The sequence below is a fragment of the Cheilinus undulatus genome, linkage group 17 (genome assembly GCF_018320785.1).
Source record: "Cheilinus undulatus linkage group 17, ASM1832078v1, whole genome shotgun sequence".
NCBI classification, from domain to species: domain Eukaryota; kingdom Metazoa; phylum Chordata; class Actinopteri; order Labriformes; family Labridae; genus Cheilinus; species Cheilinus undulatus.
The window spans coordinates 40,823,964-40,833,529 of record NC_054881.1 but is presented as its reverse complement, the minus strand read 5'-3'; the positions used below and the strand labels follow the sequence as shown (position 1 = coordinate 40,833,529).

The window sequence follows — 9,566 nt, the reverse complement described above, 5'->3', positions numbered from 1 at the left end:
TCATGAATCACTCTTTGAAGTTATTTTTGAGCCTTTATTTGAACAGAACACATTCTTAATTTAAAAATCAATGTCAGAAAACACTTCGGAATGGAAGAAAGCAAAAGAAACAGCAAGTTTAATCAATGCAAATCTGTCAACACAAGAAAAGGGAATAATATGATTCATGACATTTTTAGGGATGCTCCGATCAGGAGTGCAAAAGTCATTCTTCAATCAGCAACATGTTTTTACTTTGTTAAACACAGCAGACAGAAAGGGGCAACGCAAAAAGTCTCCTATGATAAGAGATATATAACAATACAGTTATAATTTGAAACTAAATTGTAAATGGTTCTCAGCTGGTCAGGCATCAGGGCCAACCACTTCCTTAAGAGAAATCTTGACCCCACTTAATCAGATGCTTAAATCAGGTTTTAAAAGGCAGAGAAATTCTCAATCAAACCCACTATGACTTGTTTCTCACTCTCAATGCATCTCATTCACATTTTCTCCTACCAACTTGTGATGGACCATCAATAATAATCTTGGAAAGTCATTGGATTACCCTGACTCCATGTCTGTCAACGGGCAAATCCATCTCAGAAAGCTCCAATCCTCAACATTTGTGCCAAAGCGAACACTGTACAGATCAATATGTGTCATCTTAAGAGAATAAAGCGGTAGCTGTGGGCAAGCTAGGTAGCAAAAGGTTCATAAGAACTGGACAACTGTTCTTTATATAAAAAAATAGTAAAGTTAGCAGTTAGCCAAGATGTAGCTTTAGTATAGCGGAAGGTTTATAAGAACTGGACAACTTTTCTTTATATAGAAAAAGTGTAAAGTTAGCAGTTAGCGCAGATGTAGCTTTAGTATAGTGGAAGGTTTATAAGAACTGGAGCAAATTTCTTTAACCAAAAAAACAGTAAAGTTAGCAGTTAGCTCGGATGTAGCTGTAGAAAAGTGGCAGTTTAATTAGACCTAGACCACATCTTTTATTGAAATAAGAGCAAAGAGCACCACTGTAAGCTTCTCATGAGAAGATGCTTTCACTCTTCTGACTGGCCTGGGCATACATTTTATCCACGTAATGCTCCATTGTTAATAGTGTTTGTCCAGCTTCCTGGAGCTGAGCATGCGTACGTCAGCGCCTGTCCTCTGACAGCAAGACTAAAAGGAAGATAATGAAATATTTTGGGTTTCTTCAAACATCAGAAAGTCAGCACCATAAAAGCTGTGTAGTACAGAAGGTAAAACACTGCAGCAACACTAATCTTCATTGACAAACCTTTGTGGTATGCTGTCATTATTTCCTGTTAGTAAAGGCTGTTTAGGGTGAATAAGGCTCAGTGTTTACTTGCATACAAAGATGCAGTGTTCAGGTGATTACTGAGACACCAGGATTTGATGAGGACTACACCAGGTGTGAGCAGCGGTACTTAGAGCTGTACGGGTGTCAACAGCCAGGACTCACTGCTCAGGCATGGAGGCTCGCCGTCTTTTTGCCCCTATGACTACATTCACTTTGGTTTACACTGAGAATCACATCTTCATGATGTTTCTCTTCACTAACAGTACCTTCACGTGCATAATACAAAGATTTGATGGACAACTAATGCACAGAAATGGCACAGATAGAGAGACTGCTATAGCTGGATGACGTCCCACCACTATGAGGACTAAGACATAACCTGCAGCATTTATAACTTTATTTTTTCTCAAAAAACATATCTAGTGAGTTTTTTTACCTATGAACTTGTCATATCATGTAGGGTTCCTGTTTTATTAGCCAATCATAACTGGCTGCCAATCAATCGGAGCATCCCTAAAAATATTTTCAAATCTAGTCAATACCAGTGCTAGTTACAATACAATTAGAAGGAAGCTGAGACCTTAAAATAAGATTAAAAGTTATACTTAATGGTGTAAAAAGTCCTTGAGATTGTTTAACATTGACTTTGTCAGCTGCACATTTCTTTTTGTGAATGGATAGCAGTTGTAAAATGCTGCTCGTTATAAATAGCTTCTCATGTCTCATTTGATTCTACTCATATTCAGAGGAGGATAAATGGATCAGTCCCCCCAGGCAGGAAGAGATAAACAGCACAGAGGAAAGAGAGAAAAAGGAGATTTTCTTACATTCATCGGAATGTGTAGCTCTCATCATCATACTCCAATTCGTCCTCGTTGTCCTCTCCCAACTGTCCGTAGCGGAACTTTCTGTACACGGTGCCATCCTGCCCCATGTAAACAATGTCCTCATCTTCGTCATCGTCGTCGTCATCCTTCACCCCTGAGCGCCGTTCGCCGATGTCGACCAGCTGAGACTCCTGGAAGCGGCCGCCGGAGGAGCTGGCACCGCGGTTGCTGTACGACATAGAGGAAGCCGAGCTGTAGCCGCCATGTCTGCTGCTGCCTCCGTACCCACCGCCGGACCCTAGCTTCTCGTAGCCACGCGGAGTGATGTCCGGGGGCTGGCTCTTGGAGCGGGAGTGTTTGATGAGGAAGACCACAGCTATGAGTCCAAACACCAGGAGGATGCAGGCGATGATGAAGACGGTCAGGTTACCTCGGGCCTCCTCTTCCTCCTCGTTTCTGAAAGCCAAGTTGGTGCTGAGGACGCACTCGCCTACAAATCCCACACAGACACCAAGTCAAAGGGAAAATGTATTAAAACCATTTTTAATCTTTTCTCAGTGCTGAAACCACCAGGGGATTCTTTATCATTCAAATGCAAATAAAGTGTTGCAAATTACACCTTAAAGGACTGCTCTGACATGACCTTGTTGCTTCTGAAAATCACAGATTTGTTCCAGACAACTTTTAGTTTTCTTCTGAATTATTCACAGATTTCTGTGTGAGCTTTGTCTCCTTAAATCCAGATAAGAGAAGAAAGGAGGTGATAAAAAACATAAATATGCTCAATAGAGTCACCTTCACTTGTTACAATACAGTCAGTAATAAGCTTACCAAGCATCAGAAAGTCATTTTAAGCCTTTTTCCCCGGGGTTTTGCCTCCCAGGCTTTGTATGGACTAAAAGACCCTTATCATGTTACTGCCTGTTGTTTAGAGTGTTTGCCATTTAGGAGGAATATCTTTGTTTAACATTCTTAAAAATTAAATAAAAGAATCATGAACCAATAAAGGATAAGAAAAAAAAAATTCACTACACTAAAATGCACATACAGTGCCTATAAAAAGTTTTCACCCCCTTGGGTGTTTTACCCTTTTATTGATTTTAAACCAATCAGTCGATATGATCTGGCTTTTGGCAAAAGAAATTACAAAAAAGAATCCTCTTTCAGTGATTGTAGTAGGTCCAGCCACTGGTTAATAAGTATTCCTGGCTACCATTACACCAGGAAGACAAAAGAACATCCCAAGCAACTCAGAGAATCTCAGGGGATGGATACAAAAAAGGCCAAGGCACTGAACATCCCCAGAGTTCAGTTAAATCCATCATCAAATGGGGAGGAAATGGAAGGAATATGGCACATGTGAAAATCTGCGTAGAGAGGCCACCAAATCACCTATTACTACTTCGAAGGGGTTCCAAGCTTCAGCAGCTGAGATGGGAGGGACTCTTCACAAGTCAAAGCTTTATGCACAGTGGTAAAGAGAAAGCCACTCCTGAAGAAAACTCAGGTTAAATCTGGATTAGAGTTCACCAAAAGACATGTGGGAGACTCCATGGTCAAGTGGAAGAAAGCTCTCTGGTCTGATGAGACCAAAATGGAACTGTTGGTCATCTGACATGACCTGCACGTCACCACAAACACATCATCCCCACTGTGAAGCATGGTAGTGGCAGCATCATGCTGTGGGGATGCTTCTTGGCAGACAGCCCTGGAAAGCTTTCATTTCAGGTTTCAGGTCATGAAAGGTTTTCATTTCAGAACAGTAAGAGGAACAGAGGAAACAGTTTATAACCGCACACTATAAAGCATTAGTAAATTCTTGACTCTCCATATTCAAGCGCTGTTGGCATTAATGCATCACTCATGATGCGACTCTTGGAATGCTTCAAATTGTTTAAAAATCTTTTTAACTTTCAATCTGACTTGATCTCATATTGCCGCTTTATTTTTTTGGTTCCATTTTTTCTATTACTTTTATTTTATCTTACTCATTTTATTTCTTTTGGTTGCCTTTATTTCTTTAATGAATTTATTTCTTTTTGATTCTTTGTCGTTGACCAACTGCATTCATTTATTGCTTTTATTGATCTTTTATTGTTTTATTGTAATTTTACGTCATGCACAGCTTAATTTCTTTTGTTGGGTTTGTAAATTTTATTCCATTAAGCACTGTTTGTCTTGAAAATTCTTTTAAATGCTTTTATTCCTTTTAATATCATTATTAATATTTTTAATGAATTTCTTTTATTAATTCTATTTGTTCTATTACTCTTTTTTTGTATATCCTGCTCAACTTTATTTCTTTTTGTTGAGTTTTTTTTTGTTTATTTTATTCCATTAATCAACTTTTTAAAAAATTCCTTTTAAATGCTTTTATATCTTTTAAAATACCTAAATAATATTTTCACTCTGTGTTAAATCTCTTTTTTGTTCATATTCTTTATATACAATTTTTTGTTTTTCCCATATGTATTTGCTTTATTTTCCTTTTTAATGTTTTTTCGATATTTTAAAATTACTTACATAAGTATATTTATTTTTAATGTTTCATGAATTCATTTGTTTAGTTCTTTTTTTATTACATTTATGGAATGATTTCTTTTTATTGTTTTATATATTTGGGGACTTTTGGGGATTTTATTTATTTTTATTACATTATTTTGTTTTATTCTTTGTATCACTCTGTGGCTTTTTATTGCTCTAATTATTCATTTTGTGTTTTTTTAATCTTTATTCTTTTATATGATTGTTTTTTTTCTGGCATTACCTTTAACTGCTCTCACATCCCTTTGTTTATTTTTCCCTTTTCAACACTTATTCTGTTTTATTTTTTTATTTTTCTGCTTGTTGTTGTTTGTTCTGTTGCTTACTTTTAGATTTTTACATATTTTGCTCTCTTGGTCTTGGTCTAACTGTACCTGTAGCAAAAGAACTTGGTTTTAAAGTGCTATATTAATGAAGCTCTTCTTACATGTATTTTAAAAATCTATTTCTTTTGTGCAGTCATTCTATTTTTAAGTGTGAGTTTGAGATTACTAAAAAAAAAAAAGGATGTCCTCAATAAGCCCCCATAACTTAAAAAAAGGTTAATTAAAAAAGTGACCTAAATGTTTATCAGTGTTTCAGACGCTTTAATCCAGTAATGTGGAGTCTCTTTATTCCTCTGAGCCCCCCTTAAATGACCTCGACCCAGAGCCTACCTCGAGTCTCGGTGCAGTTACAACAGTCCTGCTGCAGCATCGAGGCCACCTCCTCCTCCTCATGGCGGCAGCAGAGCAAACAGCGCCCTCCAGCTTCTAAGATGGCCTGAGGAGGACACATGGTGCAGTTGGCAGTACCGGGGCCCCGGCACTCCAGACAGGAGCCGTCACACTCCTCACACGCGTGTCCTGAACCCTGATGAGGGGGTAAGAGAGGGGACATCACAGGCAGACGCACAGCTGCAGCATGAATTCTCCATCACAGCTTCAAAGCAAACTTTCACTTCTAAAAGGAGTGAATAGAACGCTCTGCCTTTCAGCTTAACCAATTAATATGCATCTACCTGCCAGACACTTTCAGTCGCTAGCCTCACAGCATGAGCCAGGAGATTTGTTTTGAAATCATGACACAGTCATCATTTTTACTCTGCTGTTTGAAATTTCTCCCAGTGCAGTAATAAGTCCGTCTGAGCTGCATTATATGACACCCGGGGCCAAAACATTACTTAATGATTATTTTGGTGGAGCAAGGGCAAGCTCAGGATTTTTTTCTCTTCCATGAAAAGTTAATATTTGTGAAATTAAAACTTAATCAAAGGATTGCATGGTTACCTTTGTGACTGGATACTGGCCTACATCGCACATGGACTCACACATGCCATCAGAGAGCAGGAAGCCAGCGAAGCACGAGTCACAGGACTGGTGATCTTTCCCTGCAGATACAAAACACTTCATGGGTAAGTCTGGAAAATAATGTGTTCAATTCTAATTGGTTATACATTAAAAAAATAGCCTGAAAATGTTTTTGTTCCCATCCCCTAGCTTACATTTTTCAATAACCTTTTCTCTGAGTTGCTTGGAGTGTTCTTTTGTCTTCATGGTATAATGGTAGCCAGCAATACTGATTAACCAGTGACTTGACCTTCCAGACACAGGTGTCTTTATACTACAATCACACGAGACACATTTGTTGCACTCAGGTGATCCCCATTTCACTAATAGTGAGACTACTAGCACCTCTGTTGAATTAGGTCAGTCACTTTAAAGAGGGTGAATATTTATGCAGTCACTTATTTTACATTACATCCATCCATCCATCCATCTTCTTCTGCTTATCTGGGGCCAGGTTGCTTTGCTAGCAGGCTAAGCAAGTCCACCCAAACATCACTCTTCCCAGCGACACTTTCCAAATACTTTTGGGGGATTCTGAGGCATTCCCAGACCAGACAGGATATGTAATCCCTCCAGTGCATTCTGGGTCTTCCCTGAGGTCTACTCTCAGTCGGATTTGCCCTGAATACCTCCAAAGGTAGGCATCCCGATCAGATGCCTGAACCATCTCAACTGGCTTCTTTTGATACGAAGGAGCGGTGGTTCTACTCTTAGTTCCCTCCAGATGTCTGAAATCCTCACCCTATAAGGCTGAGCCCAGCCAACCTCCAGAGAAAACTCACTTGAGCCAATTTCATCCGCAATCCCATTATTTAACTCATTACCTAGAGTTCATGAACACAGGTGAGGGTAGGGAGGAAGACTGACCGGTCAATCTCACACTCCCTATAACCCTTACTTGTAAACAAAGACCCTGAGATACTTGAACTCCTTCACTTGGGGTAGAGACTCACTTCCCACACAAAAAGAACATTCCACCATTTTCGGGAAGAGAAACATGGCCTCGGACTTGGAGGTGCTGACCCTAATCCTGACTGCCTTGCGCTCAGTTGCGAACCTTCCCAATGTCTGCTGGAGGTCCTCGGCTGAGAAAGCCAACAGAACCACATCGTGCAAAAAGCAGACAAAATTCTGAGGTCTCTGGACCAGAAACCCTCCTCCCTGTCCATGAAAATCCCAAATAGAATGGAAGACAAGGGGCAACCTTGGCAGAGGACAACATGCACCGGAAACAACCCTGGCTGCAGCGATCCCAGAACCCCGTATTCCCACAGTATCCCCCATGTGACACCCCCCCTCCAAGTCCACAAAACACCCTCCCTCAATAAGTTCTGCAAGGGTAAAGAGCTTTTTTTCTTTTTTTTTTTTGTAAAAAAATCCAAATCATATTGACCAGGACTGATTTTTTTTTTTTTAATCAATAGAAGTGTAAAACATTCAATAGGGCAGGCCTATTTAATTAGCAGCCTGGGGGCCACATGCAGCCCAGAACCAATCCCAAAGTGGTCTAGCCTCTGGTCATGCTGGAGATGCAGAGGGTAACCTGTTTTGCAAGTCTTCATAAATTCCGACGGTATCTCAGACCGTGAATGCAGCACTCCGCGTAGCCTAGCAGCAGTCTATCTACAATGCACTGCGTTGTTGTAAAGCGTGGCTAGCGATGCTGACAGAAGTAGCCCAAAGGTAAGATGTAACCAAAAATGATTATTTAAAGAATTTCATTGTATTTTTTCATTCTATTTATTTAATTTTTATTCAAGTGAAAAAAACATTTGTTGAAATACAACTCTGTTGTTCTGTTTTGTGCACTTTTTGATGTGCTTTGTTTTGTTGTCAAATTTAAAAGGGAGACTATTAATAAAAAGTGCATATTTTTCATAAACCGAACAGTAATTGCTCAAATTTGACATTATCAGCTGCTTACTGGGCGCCGAAAATGTTTAGCCCGGCAACATTTCTTGGTTTAAAAATTTGGCCCAGTTGAATTTGTCATTGAACAGCCCTGCAATAGGGTAAACACTTTATATGGGCACTGTATTTCTGGCACAACTTCACCAATTTCCAAGGTGCACAATGGAAGAAAAACGGTTCTATTGCTTTCTTCAGTATATCCCACTACTGCATAACCTTTCATGTATGGTAATTTTATACCTTGCCTGTACACCTTTTCCTCTGTTTTCCAATGATTTAAAGTCATTATGAAGAAAAAACCTGCCTAAACTTTGGGTGGAATCGAGGTTTGTGTTGACATTATTTATTTAGAAATATTTAAATAAATGTTGTGTGTTAAGGAAGTATAATGCATGAACCTCCGCTCCAGTATATAGGATTAATGCGGTCGATACTCAGCGCAGTCTGAGCTGTTCAGCGCTTTCACATCTGCAATCCGTGGAGACAACAGCAGCATCAATATCTCATCACCTACAACTGACTGTGTGTGTGTGTGTGTGTGTGTGTCTATGTGTGTTCGTTTCCACAATATTAAATTAGTGCTGAGTGGACGCTCCTACCTGAGCACGCTCTGCAGCTGGCATGGCAGTGCTCGCAGGTCCTGTGCACCGTGTCGTGGTAGTATCCCTCAGGGCACGAGGGGAGGCAGCGGCCTTCTTTCCGCAAGTAGATGAGACCCAGAGCACAGCTCAGGCAGCTGTCCTCCCCACCCCCGATACACTCGCCACAGCTCGGGTCACACTTCTCGCACGTCCCCAAGCCTGTGTTTCCATAGTGACTGGTGAGAAAGTTATGATGGATTAGATTCAATTAAAGATGGTGAGAGCTTTGTTTGTCCTCAAAGGAAATTCTCCTCTGCAGCCACTCAGTCACAAACAGCTGTAAACAACTCAAACGACAATGACAGAGGGAAAACAGTCACAACAAAACACTTCAAAGCAACACTGAGGACACTGACACAGATTCTGGATAATGAAGTCAAAGTGATTTCTTATTTTTTGCAGCTTTGCACGCAGGCCCTGAAATATGAAGGGTAGCAGATCAAACATTAAATAACCTGTGTGTCCCATTTTGGAGTTTTAACTGCACATCAATTTAACAGCACATTAATTTAACTCTCTCAGCCACTGCCACCCCAAATAAAATCAACCCTAATTAGCATTTACAGGCCGCATGCATTGCTATTTAAATCTCAGGTTAAATTAGCTTGATCTCCAAATTGCAGCCCTGTCCAGCTAAGTAAAGGAAAGCACAGGTTTAGTGTCCACGCTGACATTATGGGACTGAGCCGATCTTTTATTAATGACAACACTGTGCGACCGTGTTTAATGTGATAGATGAGCGGCACAGCTGGGCGCTGAGCAGGTTAATCTACCTGTGCAGGCAGGTCTCCACACACTCTTTGCCCTCTCTGAATAGGTGGCTTTTACAGACGAGGCATTCGTGGCTCTTCTCCCCAACGCACGACAGACAGGAAGCGTGACAAGGCTCGCATTTCTGGCCCGCCTCGTCCTGGTAGTAGCCAGCGGGGCACGCATCCACACAGGTGCCATCTGTAGCAACAAACACACACGGTGATCACGACACCCGCACAAACAAACAAGGCACAGATGCTCGGAGACTTTG

General features: G+C 40.6%; 1 protein-coding gene across 1 annotated transcript in view; it reads right to left on the bottom strand.

Annotated features, from left to right (window-relative positions):
- Positions 1-38: 38 nt before the first annotated feature.
- pcsk5a (proprotein convertase subtilisin/kexin type 5a) overlaps positions 39-9,566 on the bottom strand; it is a 57,711-nt gene continuing 48,183 nt past the window's right edge. The window contains exons 34-38 of the mRNA XM_041810338.1: positions 9,316-9,493; positions 8,501-8,718; positions 5,931-6,031; positions 5,319-5,514; positions 39-2,608 (exon numbers count right to left, since the gene is read on the bottom strand). Of these exons, the coding sequence (XP_041666272.1) occupies positions 2,121-2,608; positions 5,319-5,514; positions 5,931-6,031; positions 8,501-8,718; positions 9,316-9,493 (1,181 nt within the window). The 3' untranslated portion in view covers positions 39-2,120. The remainder of the gene's footprint in view (positions 2,609-5,318; positions 5,515-5,930; positions 6,032-8,500; positions 8,719-9,315; positions 9,494-9,566) is intronic.